The sequence below is a fragment of the Arachis hypogaea genome, chromosome 5 (assembly GCF_003086295.3).
Source record: "Arachis hypogaea cultivar Tifrunner chromosome 5, arahy.Tifrunner.gnm2.J5K5, whole genome shotgun sequence".
In the NCBI taxonomy this organism is placed as follows: Eukaryota; Viridiplantae; Streptophyta; class Magnoliopsida; order Fabales; family Fabaceae; genus Arachis; species Arachis hypogaea.
In genome coordinates, this window is record NC_092040.1 from 93,304,529 (window position 1) to 93,326,669 (window position 22,141).

General features: G+C 29.7%; 1 protein-coding gene across 1 annotated transcript; it reads left to right on the forward strand.

The window, feature by feature from the left end:
• Window positions 1-906: 906 nt before the first annotated feature.
• Window positions 907-21,477, forward strand: LOC112801978 (lupeol synthase). Its single transcript, XM_025844951.2, has 19 exons — window positions 907-1,077; window positions 1,332-1,553; window positions 3,751-3,936; window positions 4,126-4,215; window positions 4,808-5,005; window positions 6,379-6,463; window positions 6,848-7,014; window positions 7,090-7,278; window positions 7,408-7,521; window positions 7,962-8,081; window positions 8,176-8,298; window positions 9,358-9,456; window positions 9,558-9,614; window positions 18,543-18,589; window positions 18,686-18,829; window positions 19,549-19,726; window positions 19,879-19,959; window positions 20,819-20,902; window positions 21,004-21,477. Exons 2-19 carry the CDS (start codon window positions 1,359-1,361, stop codon window positions 21,112-21,114), a joined length of 2,268 nt encoding a protein of 755 aa, XP_025700736.1. The 5' UTR covers window positions 907-1,077; window positions 1,332-1,358; the 3' UTR covers window positions 21,115-21,477.
• Window positions 21,478-22,141: the final 664 nt, after the last annotated feature.

Below are 22,141 nucleotides of genomic sequence, written 5' to 3' on the forward strand. Positions count from 1 at the left end.
AATTATAAAAAATATTTTTATTTTCGAAAAGAGATATTAATTGATTAAAATATTATTTTTATCAATATTTCAAATAATATTATTAGTAGAAATAATTTTTGAATAAAATATATTTTTTATTTTTAACATTTTTAATTTTTTTTAAATTACCGTTATGATTTAATTTTATTCTTATTGTTAAAATTTTTATGGTATAAATTAGTATTATTTTTAACTTTATTTTTTATTGTATCACTGTCACCTTCAATTCTAACTTTAACCTTAACATTTACCATAAATTAGTCAATTTTTTTGTTCAGGGTAAATTTTTATAAAATCTATCTTTAGATTAGAATTGCATATACCGTAGATCATAAATTATTTTGTCAATTCGAAATCATATATTATACTTTCTAATTTGAAAGGTACATAAATATAACTTTTTTAAATATAATTTTACTAATGTTCAATTTTTAGAAAATTTAGTACAAAAAAAAAATTATCTAAGCTGAGAAAGATAATTTCATGAAAAAACAGAGAGAGCAAGTAATGTACTATATACTTTATAATGTTCCTCGTCCGATCCAAAAGATTCCAGACAAATTTCATCAAAAGAAATAAGGCTAAGAGCGAGTTTGGTATATACATAGATGAAAGTGACTTCACCTAATAAATTCAACCCCCCACTAATTATCAATAATGGTATGATAAGAAAATTTTATTGTGTGAATTTCATCCGTTGCTAAAGGTGTACTTAGTTACAAAATTAATATAAGAAACTTCTCCCTCTGCCATGCTTGGGAATAAAAGGACTGTTTTACCAAAACACTCCACACACCTCACCATACTCTAAACATATTTATTATTTTTTAATTACTTATTTTTGTGTCCCTTTATATATATGGTCCTTATTATATTATTAGTTCCAATCCCTTTTCAGCCAAGTGGTGTGTGCATGTATCCAAAATCTTCATTTTTATATATTTCTTTCCTAAAGTTCTAAGCTTATCTCCATCTATAGCTAGCTATAGCACAATTTCTCATCTTTCCAATTTTAATCTTCTTTGGGCTACTAATAATACTTCCATTCAAATTCAAGTAAACATCTATCATTCTCTCTTTTATAATATTAGAACATTTTTAAGTATTTTAAATTACTGATATTTCGATAGTTTTAATTATTCATTTCAATTTTTAACTTTGTATATATTTTATAACCGAAATTAATGACTAAATAAAGTAACTAAAACACTAGTATTTTTAGAATATTTTAAACGCTTCTTATTATGTATATACATGAATAATAATAATGTTTTCTTAGCTTATTATGATGAACCCGTCTTTGTACTTAGGAAAATAAATATAATATATAGTTGAGGATGTGGAAGTTGAAGATAGCAGAAGGAGGAAAGAACTTGGTCTCAGGGAACAATTTCATAGGAAGACAACATTGGGAGTTTGATCCAAATGCAGGAACACCTGAAGAACGTGCCGAGGTTGAAAGACTGCGCCAAGAATTCACCAAGAATAGATTTTCCATCAAACAAAGCTCTGACCTCTTAATGAGGATGCAGGTATACATGCATATTTACGGAAGAGTTTCTGGTTTACCTGGAACACTAGTGTTCTAATTATTTTAGTTGTTGTTCTGAATTATAAAAAATATATATAATATATATTAATTAAAATCAACAATTAAAATAATTGGAATACTGATGTTTCAGATACACTTAAAATTTTTTTCCATACTTTAATCTTAGTATGTCTTTTGCATAATTGTATTAATTAACTTTTTCTTTCTTAATTTGAATTGAGAATTTAGTTTTCGTGTATTACAAGTATAAAATTTAGTTAGTAGGATAATATTCTGTATTCTAAGTATAAAAGTCTTTTTAAGTTGATATGCATGTCCTGTTATTATATAGATAAAAATGTTTCATTTTTTAAGGTATTAAGTATGGAAATTTAACTTTATTTTTTCTATTTGATTGAATATTAATATATAAAGAGTTTAATACATATAGTACATACAAACTAAACTTTAAAATAATTTATAATTATATATTTAAGAAACTTCTATTAAAAAATTAGAGTTAAGTACAATTTTGATCCCTAAGATATAGATCAAAAACATTTTTTGTTTCTATTTTTTTTACATACAAAATCGTCCTTAAGGTTTAAACCAAGTTTTAAAATAATTTTTTACTTAAATATTAAAATTTTGGACAAAATTACTCATAACAAAAAAATTATAAAATAAAAAAAGAAAGAAAAAATAAGAAAGAGAGTGTTTTTGCTCTTTCGAAGGGAGAAGGGAAGAAGAAGAAGGAAAAAAAGGAAGAAGAAGAATAAAATGTCCACGATTCATTTCTGTCTTCGGTTCCGCCGCTATTTTCGTACGATTTTGATTCCTAAAGTAAGGACAATTTTTAAACTAAATTAAATTTTAGAGACGGTTTTATAAAAAAATTTTCGACCTATACCTAAGAACCAAAATCATAATTAACCTAAAAAATTATTTACAAAGGATAATCCTTCCGAATATATCACTTATGCCTTTTCCATATACTATCTTATTAACTTTCTTTTTTGTTATTGTTAGTTATAGAATTAAATAATAAGTTTTGAGTTTAAATTTTGGTTTATGATAAAAGAAAAGTATGATGCATATTCAAGATAAACACCAAAAATTTAATGTTATACTCATATTTCTTATTATAACTTTTTAAAACTGTTTATTTATATAAAATAATAATATAAAAGAAATATAAAACTTTTAGAATATATATTTAAATTGATCCTTAATAAATTTTAAATGAGATATTTTGATTCCCAATAAATTCTTATTACCTTAAAAGTTTTTAAGTATTACTTTTGTGAAACAGTTTTGTTTCTCTATTCTTTACAATAAAATATTTAATATATCTCTATGATAAATAAGTTTCTAATCCCTAAATTTTATTATAAGACAATTAATTAAATCTCTAATAAATATCATCATCAAAATATAAATTAATTCTCTTTATAGAGAGACCAATCCATCTTAAAAACTTTTAAAGTAATATAACTTTATTAAGAACTAAAATATCCAATTAAAATATTTTTAAAGACTAATTTAAGTGTTTACTCAAATTTTTAAATTGGTAAAAGTACTAAATTTATAAGTATCATCTCTAATATATAAATATGGATATTTATAAAAAGAAAAACACTTAATTTTTTTTCCTCCCAAACCAACCTTCATAAAACAAGCATTTGCACTTTCTTTTTCTTTTTTCAAACTATATTTTTTTCAAGTTCTTTTTTCCCCCTAACTAATTTTTTCTACACTTTAATGTTAATAATATTGAAATTAAAATCTTTATACATAATCAATAAAAAGCGGCTTGATGGATGCTAGTTATTAATGAAGCCATTTTTAGAAAGCAATTAAATACCTATCAATGTCCCAATATAATATCTATTGGTAAATCCTCCAATGCTAGTAATTAGTAATTAATAATGATGTACGTGGTGAATGGTAATTGAATATCAGAAGGGGTCAATAAATTGGAAAGCTAAGTTGGTTGTTTTGTTATTTATTATTCTCGTTTGTCAACATTTTTATTCGGTAATACTAGAAAAAAATCACAAAAATTTACTTTATTTAATATTTATTAATTATTGTAATAATTAATAAATATTAAATAAGACAAATTTTGACTTTTTAATTAATATTTTTTTGCTACAAGACCGTTTTTATTCCATTTATTTTCAAAATTTATGTGGCAGCTAAGAAAGGAGAAGCAGTGTAGAGCAATGTCAGAAGCAGTGAAAGTGGGAGACAAGGAAAATGTAACAGAAGAAGCACTGATTACAACAATGAAAAGGGCTCTCAGTTTCTTTTCATCCATTCAAGCCCATGATGGCCACTGGCCTGCTGAGTCCGCTGGCCCTTTATTTTTCCTACAACCTTTGGTATTAATATTCTAATGATTACATACATTAAAAAATCATAGTAAATGTAATCCACCATTGTTTTTAATTATAAAAAATGTAATATTAAAAATTAATTTAAATTTTATTTCCTGTATTTTTCCTATATACATTACTCTCTTTTTTGGGTTTGATTTAATTTACCTATTGATATCATCACCTGATGAACAGGTAATGGCACTCTATATTACAGGATCCCTTGATTATGTTTTAGGACCAGAACATAAAAAAGAAATCATTCGGTATTTATATAATCATCAGGTGAGTATATTTATTATTACTAAATTAAACTGCCATGAATAAATCATCATTTGTGTAATTTACTAATTTCTTTTCAATTTTCAATGACCAATGGATCAAATAATATATAATACATAAATTTTATTTTAAATTCATATTCTTTTCATCATTTAATTACTTCAACTTTACAAAAATTGTTTAACAAGTTTTTTTATAATATATAAGACGGGCAAATCACATTTTATTAGCTTGATGTTTTTTTATTTAATATTGCATATACAAAATCTTTTATGAATTTTCTCATGAATATATGATTGTAAAATAGAATAACTTCTATTAGTTAACTCAATCACTTATATCACAAATAAATGAGTACTCAAGTGCATAGAACAAGCCACACTTTTAAATTATGGTCCTATTGTGAGATGAAGCATAGCATTAGGTACGCTAAAAGTGTGGCTTTTTTTTACTAACTATGTCACTTTTTAACCGTGGCCTTAATTATTTGTTGAAGAGTGGCAAAAGAGTAATAAGAAGCTAAAAAAGGAATCCATTTAAATCATGTATGCTTGAATTTGACAATAATTATGGTTAACATTTTGTCATTAAACAGAACAAAGACGGTGGTTGGGGGTTCCATATAGAAGGTCACAGCACAATGTTTGGATCATCATTGAGTTACATTGCTTTGAGAATACTTGGGGAAGGACCCGAAGATGGTGAAGATATGGCAATTGCTAGAGCTAGAAAATGGATCCTTGACCATGGTAGTTTGCTGGCTATTCCTTCGTGGGGAAAGTTTTGGGTCACGGTAAACACATTAGTTTATCATATTATTATTATTATTATTATTATTATTATTATTATTATTATTATTATTATTATTATTATAACCTATATGTTGCATGGATAAGAATATATGGTGTTAGATGATAGATTTTAGTATGACTATGTTATGGGGATTATAATAAGTATGTAAGTGTTGTTAAAATTAAAGCAGCACTTTTTGTTTATATTTTAGTAACACTTTTTTAATGAGTATTTTTTATTAACAATAAAAAATATTAATCTAATGTTAACAATGCTTTTGAAACACCATAGTCCTCGTAATGATTGTAACATAATCATATTAGAATGATTTGTGTGTTAAATATATAAGTAATAATTAGGGGTGGCAAAACGGGTCGATCCCGCCAGGCCAATCCGCTAAATCTGCTAAAAAAGACGGGTCGAGTTAGGATTTGGAGTCCGCCAAATTAAAAAATCTCGCCAAATCCGCACCGTCAAATTGGCGAGTTTTGGCGGGGTGGGACGGGTCGGTCCGCCGGGCCGAAGCTTTTTATTTTTTTATTAAATAAAAGAGTTGTTACTATTATAAAATTAATAATTATAGAATTTTTAAAGATTTTTTCATTTTTTTTGTTTTTATTATTCTTTTAGTTATTAACTTTATTTATTTTATTTTACAATTTCGTATATATGCTCAAATTATGTGACTTATTTTTTAAAATAAAGATAATTTTATTGAAGTTAAAATTAAAAAAAAAGTAAAAAATTATATTATAATTTGACTATTTTTTATTTGTATTTAATTTTAAATTATTATTTTTTGATTAATTTTAATGAATTTTATTTTTCCAAAAAAAAGAGTCAAGCGGGTTAGCCCGCCAACCCGCAAATCCGCTATAAAGAGGAACGTGCTAGCATTTTGAACCCATTTTAGTTGGCGGGGCGGGCCTAGGCGGGATAGGGCGGATTAGGGCGAGTCGGCCCGCTTTGCCACCCCTAAGTAATATAATAATTCATATTATTCTATCAATTTAAGTTTTTGAGATAAATAATTTTATCATAAAATTAATATTAAAATTTTTATAACAAAATATTTAGAATTCAATTTTATTTAGTTTAAAATAACCTATTACTTGAAAGAGCATATTAAATATATAATTATTTATGTGATTCTTTTCGATAATTTAAACTTTTTGGAATATATAATATGAAATGCAAAAATTCAAAGAAAAAGTATGAGTACGACAATATACATAAAAATTTATATATATAAATTAAAATGAAGTTGTAATTTTTACCAAATAAAAGATGATTAATGTAAAACATAGATAACACATATAGAGGATACTCTACGTAGTTATTAACATATAGTACTTTAATTACTTGGTGAAGCAGGTTCTTGGGGTTTATGAATGGTCGGGATGCAATCCACTAGCACCAGAGTTTTGGCTTCTACCCAAATTTGTTCCTTTTCATCCAGGTTTTTGTCAATTGATTCATCCTTTCAAATTCTTTAAGCTCTATTTTGGCAATTATTTATAAACATAAATATAAAATTATTAGAAGACACTAATTTATTTAAAAAAAAATTTAAATAAAATTAGAAAAATGTCTTGATTTTTGGACAAATTAATTATTTTACTTTATTAAAAATGTCTTGATTTTTTTTAATAGAATTAACAAAAATTTTACCATTGATTATTTTTATCTAAAAGATTATTTTTCGTAAATAAAACGTTAGTTTTATTTTATTTTTTTATGGTCCGTTTTATTCGCCTCTAAATCTTTCATAATAGCTATTTATTCCTCTTTATAATAAATAATATTTGGTTTTTGTGTTTTTTTCTTTGCACTTATATGGCAGGAAAAATGTTGTGCTATTGTCGGTTGGTTTATATGCCAATGTCATATTTATTCGGAAAGAGATTTGTGGGAACTATTACCGGCTTAATAAAATCTTTGAGAGTAGAAATGTACAATGAACCTTACGAACAAATCAATTGGAATAAAGCTCGAAAAAATGTTGCAAAGGTTTGGATAAATTATTTAGTGACACATTTAACTAGATTAAAAAGTACACATTAATTGCCTGCAATTCAATTTCAGGAGGATCTATACTATCCACATCCTTTGATCCAAGATTTTTTATGGGATTTTCTCCATCATGTGGGAGAGCCTTTGCTAAATTGTTGGCCTTTTTCTAAGCTTAGAGAAAAGGCATTAGAAATTGCAATTAATCATGTACGATATGAAGATGAAAACAGTAAATACCTTTGCATTGGAAGTGTCGAGAAGGTATACACATGTTTAAATTAAATTATAAATACTAATATTAATAACTTGAATTGATATCACTACCATTGTTAGATTGTTAAAGTATTTACCTATAGCTTAGCTTGACATTTTATTTGATGAAAATTGAAGGTTTTGTGTTTGATTGCGCGTTGGGTTGAAGATCCTAATTCAGAGGCCTACTATCTTCATTTAGCTCGAATTCCAGATTATTTTTGGCTTGCCGAAGATGGCTTGAAAATTCAGGTTAGTCAAATTGAATGATTAGTTTAATTATTATAAGAATTGTAGATTATATTTAATTTTAATGCATATTATCGGTTAAGTGTTGCTATATATAGTTTATTGATGACTATGTTATGTGAACACCAAAATCAGTCATCAAAATCAGTCACCGGTATAAAATACATGTTAAAATATAAATATATATTAAAAATAAATTAAACCACATATATATTTATATATAAATACATTAGTGACTGATTTTAGTATACAAATAACATTTTTGATAGTTTATAGACTACATTTGTGGTAGTGTATATATATTTGATAAAAGGAAAACGTTTTGCATTGTTTCAATATTTTATCTGTTGAATTAATTAAACAACAAAGTATACTAGTTCAAATATGAAATTTATTATCCTTATAAGTATTATTAATTGTCACCTTAATTAATTTTGATATAGAGTTTTGGTAGTCAAATGTGGGATGCAGCATTTGCTATACAAGCAATACTTGCTTGTAATCTAAGTGAAGAGTACGGTCCTACACTTAAAAAAGCTCACGATTTTGTCAAGGCTTCACAGGTACCAATTAATAACTATTAATTAATTAATTAATTAATGTTTCTTCATTATACATATCTATACTATTAAAAGAGACTTTAATTTGAAATTGAAGGTTAGTGAAAACCCTAGTGGTGACTTCATGCGAATGTATAGACACATCTCAAAAGGTTCATGGACATTCTCAATGCATGACCAAGGTTGGCAAGTCTCTGATTGTACAGCTGAAGGATTACAGGTTCACACAAATTCTTCCAATAAATTAATTAATAAATTTATAAAGTAATTTCTAATTTAGTGAGGAGTAATTTAAGAAGATAGTAATTTAAAGTTATCTTATTTAATATATAGTATTTATAATTTTATGTATATAATATCTAAAATTATATATTTATTACATCTAATATTATATGTTTATTTTAAAAATAATGAATAAATATAAAATAAAACAACTTTTAGCTGATTTGGGTCTTTTTTATTGTCTCCTAAACATTTTTGTTTAGTGAGCTGATAGTTGGCTTTCTTTAGATTAAAGACAAAATGCAATAAACATTTCACAAGATGTATATGTTTAATAATTATTTTAATACAATAATAAGATCATGCATGTAATGTTAAAAAGTTAATTCACTATAAAAGTATAATAATTAAATAAATACTGATTAATAATTTGATTAAAATAATCAAATTTTCAAAGAATTATATGACTTTGATTAAGGTTTCATCCAACTCAAGTATAACCCATTACAGATTAATATAAACTCTTAACCTTAAACTTTGCCCTAAAATATTTTTGGATTTGCCAAAATGTTGCATCATAACAACCACAAATTGTTATTCATTGGAGTATGACTGTACTTGTTTGGAGGATTATAATAAGGAAAAATATATGGAACCAATTAATAATCAGCCAAAAATGGAACAACATAATTAATTATAATTAGTTTTATTAATTTATAATTTAATTTGTTTGTTAAATTATTGTTGACCACGTTAGTATTAGGAGAGAATCACGGAACAGATGCTTTGATCATTCATTAGTTGATTCCATATAATTAATTATGTTTTATTAATGCGTAACACATGAAACATAGAAATCATATCCAAAACCATCCAATTTACAAGAAAAAGAAACATTCGTGCGCCTATTAGTAGCAACATCCGGTTACCAATTGGCTGATTCTTGACTTATATAGAGTTGGTTCCCTAGCATTGTTGTTATAATAATTAAATTTTCAATTATTACATATTACATCTCCTGAACTTTGACATTATTTGCTACTAAAATTATCTATAGGCTTCACTCCTATTATCAGAAATGTCAACTGATCTAGTTGGAGAAAAAATGGAACCAGAGAGATTTTATGATGCTGTTAATATCATTCTTTCTCTACAGGTATAGTTTCCAATTAAATTCTATCTCCCAAGTTATTTCTATTAGTAAATTTGAGCATTTAAGTACTAGATGCATGCTTGATATCTTTTTTTATTATTCAGAGTACCAATGGCGGTTTTCCCGCTTGGGAACCTTCTAAAGCCTACCGTTGGCTAGAGGTAATAAGAACATAGAATATAAGAATTTATAATTTATGTGACATCGAGTTTTTGTTCATTTTTTTATTTTATATTTTTGAATCTATTGTTGGATTCTATTTAAGAGTAGAATTATATGTTAATTTAGTATTCAATATAAAATACATATAGATAACAATATTTTATGTTAAAGATAAGATTAATATAAAAATATAAAAATATTAGTTATACATCAAAATTAATTAATAATATATTTGTGTATAATAAATACATGTGTTATTTAGTTTATTTTTAATATTTATATTTTAATATATATTTTATATTAATGGTTGATTTTAATATATACTTAGTATAGTTGATAAAATTATTTGAATATAAAATATGTAGGACGAACATGTTTTTGGTTTATTATACAATTATTACCTTAAATATCACAAACAAAATTAAGTAATTGCAACGATTACAAACCAATGCAAAAAAATATTATATGTTTTTAAAGAGTGGCGGTTTGGCAGTTTGAAACCACCGTAATAAAATGACAAATTTTAGAATAGGACATGGTTATAAACTATCGCAAAAACAAATGACTCAATCTTTCATATAGCAAAGATTATATTAACATTCTTGAAAATTGTCGTAAATTCATTTGCCGGCGGTCCATCAAACACTCTAGATCTATTTTATTGCAGTTTAAAACCGTCACAAATGTTAAAATATAATTAGAACCAATTACGATCAGTTAGTATCATTTATATTTATATAGCATATCTGTATATTTATTATAGGATTTTATGCTTTTTTTATTTTCTAGCACCTATAATATATATATATATATATATATATATATATATATATATATATATATATATATTGTACTTTTGAATACACATTTAATAATACACTCTTCAGATTATTCTCTTATTTTTAACATGGTATTAAGAGCATATGTTTTTTTTTATGGAAATTTGTTCATAGCCCCTTATTTTTCTTCTTCCAATAGTGTTCTTTGCCTTTGTTTTTTTATCCTTTTCTAATGCTTTGGTTCGTGACCGCCGTTACCGCCGTCTTCGTCTCATCGTTGCGAGTTCAACGAGTTCGACATCGTCACCGGAAACCACCGGACCCGCCGCCTGAATATCGCTATCCGCTTCAGGTTCTCCCTCCCTATAGACACCTTCAGCACCGTTCGATCCACTCCCAGGATCAACGGCATCACAGTGTACTACGTGTCATGCCAGGTAGAAACCACAGACCCGCCTTCACCCGCGTTATGCCCGACCCGGCCAGCCTCCTGATCTGCGTGCCACCTCTTCATCGCATCTGCGCTGGCGTGTTTTGCTTCTCTTCTCACTCGTTGCCACGTGTCCTTCCCCTATTGACGTGTCTGCTGACGTGGCGGCTGACCTGATAAACAGTGGGACCCTCCCTAAGATATTTAGGTGAACACTTTTCAATTCTGTCCTCTATTTTCTTGTTTTCCGCTCCAAATTTGCCGTTTCTTCTCTTTTTCGTCTTTGTTTCTGCTGTTATGAAAAAAATCAGATGTTTTTCAGCCTATTCCTAGTATCCTTAATGGCTCCAACTATGCTCATTAGGTTGAAGCTATGTGAGGATCTCTTAAAGGACAAAAATTATGGCGTTATATAACTGGTGATGTTTGTCCTGTTAAGCCTACTGTGACTGAAAACTTCAAAGATAGAACCTCCAAATCTAAGGAAGATGTTGAGAAAGAATTTGCAGAAAGGTCGGAAGATTGTTTGAGCTCAAACACCTTCATGTTTTTGCTCTGTCAAATCTCTGTGTTGTTTCCTCTCCCTCTCCTCTTCATTTATGGCAATGCCGTCTTTCCCACAGCTCCTTAGAAAAATTGCGTCTTTTTATGTTTACGGGTATTTTAGGTCAAGTTAGTAATGAGTTTTTTTTATTGCATTTTTTATCAAACTACAAAATAACTTGCTTTATCTTTTCATAATAATTCTTTTCTTGCTTGCTCTCCTTTTGATCTTATTCATTCTGATGTTTGAGGCCCCGCTCCCACCGTTTTTATGGAAGGGACTCGATACTTTGTAGTCTTTATTGATAATTATTCATATTTTACTTGCGTTTATTTGATGACTAATCGTTATGAGTTGTCTCAGATTTATATTAACTTTGTCACTATGATTCGAACTCAGTTTTCCAAAGTCATTAAAATCTTCCAATGCGATAATGCTATAGAATATCATGACTCCAAACTTTTAAAATTTCTTGCTGAATAGGGTACATTGTCTGAATTTTTTGTCTCGGTACCTCTCAATAAAATGGCAGAGCTAAAGGCAAATACTATCACATTCTTGACTCTATTCATGCAATGCTTATTTCTTCTTCCTATCCTGAGCGTACTTGAAGTGAAGCTATTCTCACTACTGTTCATGTTATCAATAGATTCTCTTTTTCTATCCTTAGTAACATTACTCTCTTTGAGCATCTTTATCATATTTCTCTCAATTACAACTCTCTTCGTATTTTTGGTTGTGTCTATTTCGTCCTTCTTTAGCCTCATGAACATAATAAACTTAAACCTCGGACTCGTGTGTGTTATTTTCTTGGTTATGGCACTGATCACAAAGGTTATCATTGTTGGGATCCTATCTCTCGACGTATTCGAATATCTCGTCATGTTATATTTTGGGAGCATCACATGTTCTCTAGTTTTTCCTCTTTTGAGTCCATTCATTCTACTCAGTCACCGTTTTTCACTAACTCCAATGTTGATCTTTTTTCTAGTGATGATACTACAGGTTCCATCTCAAGTCCATCCCTCGAACCCCCTCCTTTTCTGTCTTCTCCATCTCTCGATTATTCCAAACTGGACGATGCTCTTGCTCCTGGTGTCATGCCTCCCCCTCCACTTGTTCTTCTAGGGTAAGAAATTTACCTCCTTAACTTCCTGATTATCATTTTTTTTTCTACTATTCTTCATCACCATAAACCTAAGTCATTCCAAGAAGCCTCCATAAATCCAAGTTGGTATCAAGCAATGCAGAAAAAAATCTAGACACTTGAAAAAGCACACACTTTGGGACTTGGTTGATCCTCCTTCTGATAAAAAAGTTGTGGGTAGTAGATGTGTATACAAGATTAAGACTCTCTGATGGTTCCATTGATTGTTATAAGGAATGATTGGTTGCTCAAGGTTGTTCGCAAGAGTATGGTATTGATTATGAAGAGACTTTTGCTCCTGTTACTTGTCTCTCATCTGTTTGAGCTTCCTTGCCATTGCTGCAGTCAAGAAATAGTCTTTCATTCAGATGGATGTGAAGAATGTATTTTTTAATGGAGATTTGAAAAATAAAGTCTATATGAAACCACCTCCAGGATGTCCTTGTCCTTCCAATAAAGTCTGTCTCCTTCGGAAAGTACTTTATGGTCATAAGCAAGATTCTCATGAATGGTTTGACAAGTTCAGCATCACTATATGCAATCTCGGTTTCACTTGCAGCCCCATGAGAATGCCCTCTTTATTCGTAAAAGTGATCTACTTTTGTATGTTGATGACATGATCATTATTGGAGATGATGTTTGATGGTATCTCTGATCTCAAAGCCTCCCTTCACCATACTTTTGAGATGAAAGATCTTAGTTCTCTCAGTTATTTTCTTAGTCTAGAAGTCATATCCACATATGACGGTATCTATCTCTCTCAAACTAAGTATGCTCTGGATCTTCTTGCTCGAGTCAGAATTACAGATAGTCGCACTGAGTTTATTCTCCTTAAGCGTAATGTTCGATTTACCCTTATGGATGGCACTGTTTTAGATAGTCCTACTCTTTATCGCTCAATTGGTTAGATGTCTCGTTTACTTGACTACACGACCAGACATCGCCTATCCAGTTTATGTTCTTAGCCAATTTTTGTCAGCTCAGCATACTACTCACTATGCGGTAATTCTTTGTATTATTTGCTACATCAAAGGCACTCTATTTCATGGTCTTTATTTTCCTGCCAATTCCTCTTTATCCCTTTAGGCATACTCAGATGCTGATAATTTGGTGATCCCACTGATCGTCGTTCTACTATTGGTTATTGTTTGTTTCTTGGTGACTCTCTCATTTTCTGGAGAGTCAAGAAGTAAACATTCACTGCTCGATCAAGCACAGAAGTTGAATATCGTGCTCTCGCTGATACCATTGCTAAGGTTGTCTCGATTTGTTAGCTTATCGAAAACTTGGGTGCTTCTCAGTCGTCCCCGACTAACATTTTTTGTGATAGCCGCAATACTATTCAGATTGCCCCATAATGATATTTTTCATGAACACACTAAACACATTGAGATTGATTGTCACTTTGTTTGGCAACATCTCCTTATTGATGTTGTTCGTCTCATAGCTGTTGGAACTTTGAATCAGACGGCTGATATCTTCACGAACGCTCATCATTTTACTCGTTTTCAGACTCTAGTATCTGAATTGTAACACCCTAACTATCAAAATGTCACGCTTCCGGCTGCGCCACTCTGATAGCTCGGGTATTCCGACGACTCTTATAATATTTAATACTAAAATATGATCATGTTTAAAACTTAAACCGAATTTTTCAAAAACATACATTCATACTTGCAATATAAATTACAATACTCCCAGGAAATACATATATACATACATATTAATTTACAAGCATCTCATGTCAGAATCCTATCCTTCTTACAAAACTTGCAAAGTTAAAGGCGAGAGAAATATAAATACTAAAACAATACAAAAATATTGTCTAACAGAAAAGAAATAAGCTCTTTCGAACTTCATCGTTCGTAACCTGAAAAAGAAAAGACCTGTAGGGGAGTGAGAACATATTCTCGAAAGTGTTCTAACTATAGGGTTGCAGGATTACTATAAAAGGATACGTGAAAATAAAACCGTTACAGTGATTAATAACCGCCTTATACATCTTCAAAACCAAAGATTTAATATCAAAATTCTGAAATTCTTTCTAGAAGAGAAAACTGTTAATTCTTCAAAAATTTGAAAGCCTTTCTAAAAGTCTTTTATAGACAGTATGAACGACCAAGCTGTTCAAAACATAGGTTCATTAAGTCTATGCTGAACCAGTTTAATTTTTCATACTTTCCTAAGACAAAAACACAAACCAAACACGGCCTTCAGCCCATCTCATAACCAGCCACGACCCTAGGCCCAAACAATTTAATCCACAACCAACCCATCGCAATCCAACAGACTTTCAGTCGCAAACACAAGTAGGAAAGCTCAAGCACAAACAAGCAGTTACATCAAGTAGAACAATTAACAGTTAAACACAATTAATCACATAGGCAAACCAAGTACAATATACACACCTAAACAATGTCACATAGATGCATACGATGAATGCCTGTCCTAGTGACTGATGAGTCTCATTTGTCGGTTATAAAGTCAACCCGACAAGTTCTGGTAGCTAACCATTAGACTGTCCCTCTGTCGTGCATCCCCAACTCGAGTTATTCACAATCATAATCATAATCACACAACACCCACAGTGGTGTTTATCCACGGAGGCAAGCTCATCCGGAACTTTCACAGTGTACGGCCACACTTACGACATAGGGTCAGCAGAGTATCGAGTCTCAACCTGGAGCACGTGGTGGCTAGCCACTGCTTCTACCCAGGAAAACTCGTATCTCAGATAATTGGAAGTGCAATTTATCAACTCAATAATCATCCATATTCATACTCATCCATCTGGCTCATAACATATTCCACAATCAGCCATAATTCATTATCATATACAGCCATTTCGGCTCATAACATAATAGCACTTCTACCATCCAACATCATCAAACTCATAAAATCATCATTCAAGCCATAAATCACTTTATCTCAATCCAATTTACTTTGAAATAAAAAATCAATTCTTTCCAGCCTTGGCTTTAAAATTTCCATTCCTCAAATCATTTCATACTCATAAGCCACTTTTGCTCAAAGTAGGTTCCCTTTTCAAAAACAAAGCCACCATCGGCATCATCTTTCCAAAACTTCAAAAATCATGGCAAATTAAAGATCTCTTCTGAAATATTCAAAATCATCCATCCAAAAATAAGATTTTGTGACAAAAGTTCCTCGGCAGAGTCTCAAGTCTTTAGGGGAGAATAACATAATTCATTTCCTCAAATTCGTTTAAAATCTGTAAAACCTTAATTTTTTTATTTGAATAAATAAAAAATAAGAATAGAATTTAAGCCAAACCAAGTCGTGTAATCAGTTACTCCAACCACATTTTCAAAATTCTTTCTTTTACTTAAACTAAAACTAATTTCAATCCCATGCTAAAAATCTGAAACGTTTCCAACGGCTCGGAAATCACTTTAGTTTTTCTAATCCAGAACTTTGAATGATACCTTAAACTTTTTCCAATACGTCGTAAAAATAAGGTTTATCAACTAAGATTCAAGTTCTTTCAAAACCACTGAAATTCCTCCAATTGAACTCCTCAAGTTAATTTCAAAGACATAAACCTTTTCACCTTTAAAGTAGCTTAAGACACGGGCTACTTCTAAATGTCTTGCACCCAAAGATAAAATACTTTTCTTAAAAAACAAAGGTGAATCATGGTTCTCTTTTTAATAATTCATTTTGAAACAATTCTTCACCTTTGTAAATAGTTCAAGTAAATTAGTACAAGTCTTAGACTCATAACTCTTCAAATAACATTTCGAATAGAATCTTGGATTTTAGCAGAAATTTCGGTAGCACCTCCCCCCTAAAACATGGACTCTGCCACCCTTTTCGGGTCCCAACCAAACCATTCCACAACCCTCTTTATCGGTTCCAAAATCAAATCAGTTCAAAATCAAGTTGTTTCCAAGAGTGCATCATTATCGGATTTCAAGAACACCAATTCAAATTCAATCAATTTCCAATAGGATAAGCTCGATTTCAAAGCTTTTACAAATCAACTTTAAAGCAGCATTTCAAGAACTGTGCGTTTTACAAAACTGAACAATAACCCAGCCAAACAAACATTTATATTCATCCAAGACAATCAATAATTACATAAGACTTATACAGTCACTCAAAGGTACATTTTCTCACGTCTATATCCATATATAATAATTCCAATTCATAAAGTGAAGTTTTCTAAAAAGGCCTCTACCTCAAATAATCGAAACCCGAAAGCTACGCAACACGTCAAAACCCCTTGGCAGCCGCAACCTCAACTCCAACCCACTTCCACAGCAACCACAGCAACTCTAATCACAACATAAAATAACCGAGACTCAATCTTATCGTAATTAATGCTACGAAACATCAGCATACGATAACATAGCAGTGACTACAGGCTTTTCAAAAAGAAGACGCTTACTGCAACTAAGAAGAAATGACCGAGCCAAGTAGCGGCATCCTCGGCGGTGGTTCCGGTGGCCACAAAACTGCTCCTGGCAGCTAGAACAGCGGCGAGGCTTCTTTCTCCTTTTGCAGAAACAACAGCGGTATTTTTCGGCAACCACAGATCTCCGACAACAGTAATAGAAGCTCCAGCTAAGCACCGCGGAGCAACAGTTCGACAGTGACAGAAGCAGACGGCGTTGACGGGAATCATCTCAGCCTCGGACCTCTCCTCTTCTTCTTCACGCACGTTGGGCTCCTCTTTGTTGGTCTCCATCTTCTCCTCTAGTGACATCGGTATTGACGTTAGTGAAGGGAGCTTCGTTGGCGGCACGACCAGCGACGAACGGCACTTCTCTTTCTCGCGTTGTCAGCGACAGTAGCGACCTATCCTTGGTGCGTCCTTGACTCGCACGTTTTCTTCCTCCATCAATCGGTATCAGTGAGCGGGTAGGGTGTGACGGAAACCCCAACGACAGCGACCCACGACCCTCTCTTCATTGCGTAGCTCTCTGTTTCAACGTCTCTCTCTTTTCTCTTTGTTGGTGTCGACGGCGACGCATGGGACAACGGCTCCATGGCGACGGCGAGCTCGTGGCAGGTGTGACGCTCTTCTCCCTCTCCGGTCAGACGACGACGCGATGGAGGCGGTGAAGCCCAGCACGCCGACGCGATCTTCTTCCTTTCCTCCTCTCCTTCTCCGCGGCCCCTTCCCCTCTCAGATCTCCTGCTTCTCTCTTTCCCATTCTTTCTTTCATGGTGAAGGAGCTGTGTGTGTTGTTTGCTTCTGGCTTTTAGGGAAAGGGTAACTAGGTTAGGGTTTTAGGATTAGAGTTTTTCCAATTTGGAAATTAGGATTTAGGTAAAATTAGGTTTAAGGGTAATTTTATAATTTTAAATAAAAATAGGGATAATATAGTAATTAGAAATAAATTTTAATCCAACAATAATAATGTATGAAAATACTATTTGTTCATCAATTTTATAAATTATTTTCAATAAAATGTTTAAATCCAATAATTAAAAATAATATAATTAATTTCTTTATTTTCCAAAACAGCAGTATTAATATTTTAAAATATTAATTATTTAGTCCAAATCATATAACATTCTTATTATTTCATAACGTTATAATTTAAATATAGAAAATAACTCAATAATTATGAAATTAAGTAAAATCTTTATTTTAATTATCAAAACTTGATTTAATTATTCTCAATAAAATAATTTCTAAAAATAAATTCTCTAATAATAAATAAATTTGAAATCAGCTCATAATAAGACTTTTCAAAAATTCTGGGTCTTACACAAACTCAAGATGGTATCCTTAACTCTCACTTGAATTTTAGGAGGGACGTTAGAGTATAATTAAAATCAATTAAGATGAGTTAGTATCATTTATATTTATATAACATATCTGTATATTTATTATAGAATTTTATACTTTTATTGTTTTGATTCTTCTAGCACCTACATATACTCTTATACATTGTATTTTTGAATACACACTTAACAATACACTCTTCAAATTACTCTCTTCTAATAACAACAAATATATTATTTCAATTGAGTGAGAACTTATGTGTATTGCAGAAATTTAATCCAACAGAATTCTTTGAAGACACTCTCATTGAGAGGGAGTAAGATAATTATTAATTATACTCATAAATATTTTGTTATTTTTGGCATGTTATCTTATTGTTCCTACTAATTGTGGTTCATGTTGAGTAAAATAGGTACATAGAATGCACAGGATCAGCAATGGAAGCCCTAGCTCTGTTTAGAAAGCTATATCCAAACCATAGAAGAAAAGAAGTTGATCATTCTATTGCCCAAGCAATCCGCTACATTAAAAACACACAAAATCCTGATGGCTCATGGTATTGTAAATTTTTTTCTAATTTATTATTTTACACATGAAGATTACATTTAGGATTTAAATTAATATATATCTGAATTGTTAGTTAATTATAATCTAAGATAGATTAAATTACTCATAATTTGTATAATTAATTATAATTATGATAATCCTCCCATTTCTAAAATAACCATTATTTTTAAACTTTCATGGAATATATTAATAGTAATAATAATTTGATATATTTAGATATAAATAACATATTGGATTATAGATATACACTACTAGAAAAATCATTTTTATCAAGTATTTATTTTGGTCGTTGTATGTTTTGTTGCTAAAAAGTTTCAGCAACAATTTTATAGTTGTTGGTAAAGATATTTTTATTGGCATAAAAAATATATAATTCTCATTATAATATATAGCAGCAAAAAATATATAATTAACGTAAATATAAGTTAAATAAAATATATAGTAATCATATAGTATTGTCACTAAAAATTTGTCATTAGATTATTTTTGTTGTAGTGCTACTGAATTTCTAAAGTAATAAATTTTGAAATAAAGAGTATCTATCTTGTGATATATGAATGCTAAAGTTAGTTGTTTAACTTGTCTTAGCCTATATTTGGTTCCATGGAAGAGGTCAAGATTATTCATTATATATTAATTATATCTAAGAAAAAAATTAGAGAGAGACAAAGTTCATAATTCACCACTATGGACAAAACACTTATACAGGTATGGTTGCTGGGGTATTTGTTATACCTATGGAACTTGGTTTGCTGTAAAGGGACTGAGAGCATGTGGAAAGAACTATCAAAACAGTGCTTCATTGCGCAAAGCATGTCAATTTCTGTTGTCCAAGCAACTTCCCAATGGTGGTTGGAGTGAAAGTTACTTATCAAGTCAAAACAAGGTACCTTATTATAACTACATTATATTATTCATTCTACTTGAATAATGCACTATATAATATAGGAAGGTAAACAAGAATTGTAATAATTACTACTTAGTACTTACTACTCACATAAGGTTCACATGTGTTTTAATTTCCTTGTTAATTATTAGGTGTATACTAATGTAGAAGGCAATGAAGCAAATTTAGTTCAAACTTCATGGGCTTTGTTATCTCTTATTGGTGCAGGCCAGGTTTGTAAACAAACTGAAATGTTTTGAAATCAGTTAAAATTTTAAAATAAAAAAATGTATATTATTATTTCTGAATTGATAATGTCACTATTCTATTATTGTATATTATTCACGAAATACTCATAATGAAAAATTTTATTTTAAAATTGTGTTTCATTCGCATTTCCTAGTTAATCTCACTTTTTATGGTATATTATTCTCAAGTTATTCTTATAATGAAAAATTTTATTCTAAAAGTGTTTCATTTTAATCTTACTAATAACATTATGCTATGACACGTTCAAGTTTCAACACATGTGACTCTATCATATAAAAAAGGTGTTCCTTATTATGGTAATTTTTTATGTTAAGTTCAAGAGGCCTTATTGTTAATAACTACATGGAATATACAAGGAAGAATTAACGTATAGCACAACAACTAACAACAATGAAGTATATTTATCAAAAAAAAAAAAAAACAACAATGAAGTATATTAAAAAAAGACAATAAATAATAATAATAACTATAATATAATAATCTAACATCTTAATCGAATAAAAGAAAGTACACGAATAATCAAATCTCTAACATGTTTTAAATAAGAATTTTTTTTAAATTTATTTAAATTTTTGTATAGACTTTTTTTTCTCTATTTTCAATTTTTAATTTTCTTATGCCGAAATTTTGTTTTTAGAGTTTAACAAGGATCAAATTCTAGATCTTTCAGTTATAAAAGTTATTATCTCATACTATGTTATAAAATTATTTTTTTTCAAAAACTTAAATTAATAAAAAGAGGCACATAAATAATTATATTTTTAACAAAACAAAAATAAAGTTATTGTGCTAATTATATAATTAATGTTTTGGTGAAACAAGGCTAAGATTGATCCAACACCTATACATCGTGGAATAAAGATACTAATCAATTCACAAATGGAAGATGGAGACTTCCCACAGCAGGTAACATATATATAAGTTTTAAGTTATTCTTAATCATAATTCTCTCATCAAACTTATCTTTATGTATAGTTATTAATGAACAAAACCATTAAACTATGCAGGGAATAACGGGAGTGTTTATGAGGAACTGTACCCTAAACTACTCATTATATAGAAACATGTTTCCCATATGGGCTTTGGGAGAGTATCGCCGCCGAGTTTTATATGCCTGAAACTAAGAAAACTACAAGATTATGATGATATATATGTCAAACATGACTCACAGGTTTTAATTTTATTTAAGTGATTAATTTTAATTAAAAAAATACTATATATATACTAAAAATCAATCACTAAATTAACTATTATTATATATAAATATATGTATTATTTAATTTATTTTTAATATGTATTTTATATTTTAATATATATTTTATATAAACTACTAATTTAGTGACTATCTTTTATGTACATATAAGATTATAAGATGATGATGGATTCTAGTTTATAATTTTTTATAGTCTAGTTAGTTACCATGTAAAGTGTGATTTCCATAAATTATATATTGAATAAATTACTCCGTCAAATTTCTATAATTTTTAATTAGATTTTTACGTTAATTTTAAATTTATAATTAGATTCTTTTAATAATAAATATTACAATAATATTTTTATTTATTTCACATCATTACTAAATATAGCTCAATATATTTTATTAAATTAAAATATTCTTAAAGGATTAATCTCTACATACAAGTGTTTTGCGCTTACAAGCTTTACAAGTCTGAAAAGAACGAAACCCACTAAACACGCTGGTTATGTTATGGACCTCTTTAACAGATTTTTAAATAAATTCAAATCAATTAACGCGCAAATATATAACTTTTATTTTTCAAAAGATTTCGTTTCTTTTTTCGAATTTCTTGCCAAATTTGTTGGATCTCCTTCTTGCTTCGTTTTTTTTATTTTCATGGTTTCTGAAATCAAGCTTTGAAATTGTTTTGAAGATAATGGAACTTCAGAAATACACCAAACAATTAAAGAAATACACCCAAACAATTACAAAAATACACCCAAACAGTTACAGAAAGGATTACAGAAATACACCCAAATGCATAGTTAGCAGAATCGAACCGGATCGGCCAGTTCGACCGGAAAACCGGTAAACCGAACCCTATACCGATCCGGTCCAAGGATAAGACCGTTCAAGGCCGAGAACCGGAATGAACCGGTTAAACTCGGAACGAACCGGCCAAAACC

What these genes read in the sequence shown, in the direction of transcription:
- LOC112801978 (XM_025844951.2), top strand. Translation starts at nt 1,359, where the DNA reads ATGTGGAAGTTGAAGATAGCAGAAGGAGGAAAGAACTTGGTCTCAGGG. An exon ending in GGGGAAAGTTTTGGGTCACG is followed by an intron (nt 5,006 to 6,378) that starts GTAAACACATTA and finishes TTGGTGAAGCAG; the next exon opens with GTTCTTGGGGTTTATGAATG. An exon ending in ATGGAGACTTCCCACAGCAG is followed by an intron (nt 20,903 to 21,003) that starts GTAACATATATA and finishes TAAACTATGCAG; the next exon opens with GGAATAACGGGAGTGTTTAT.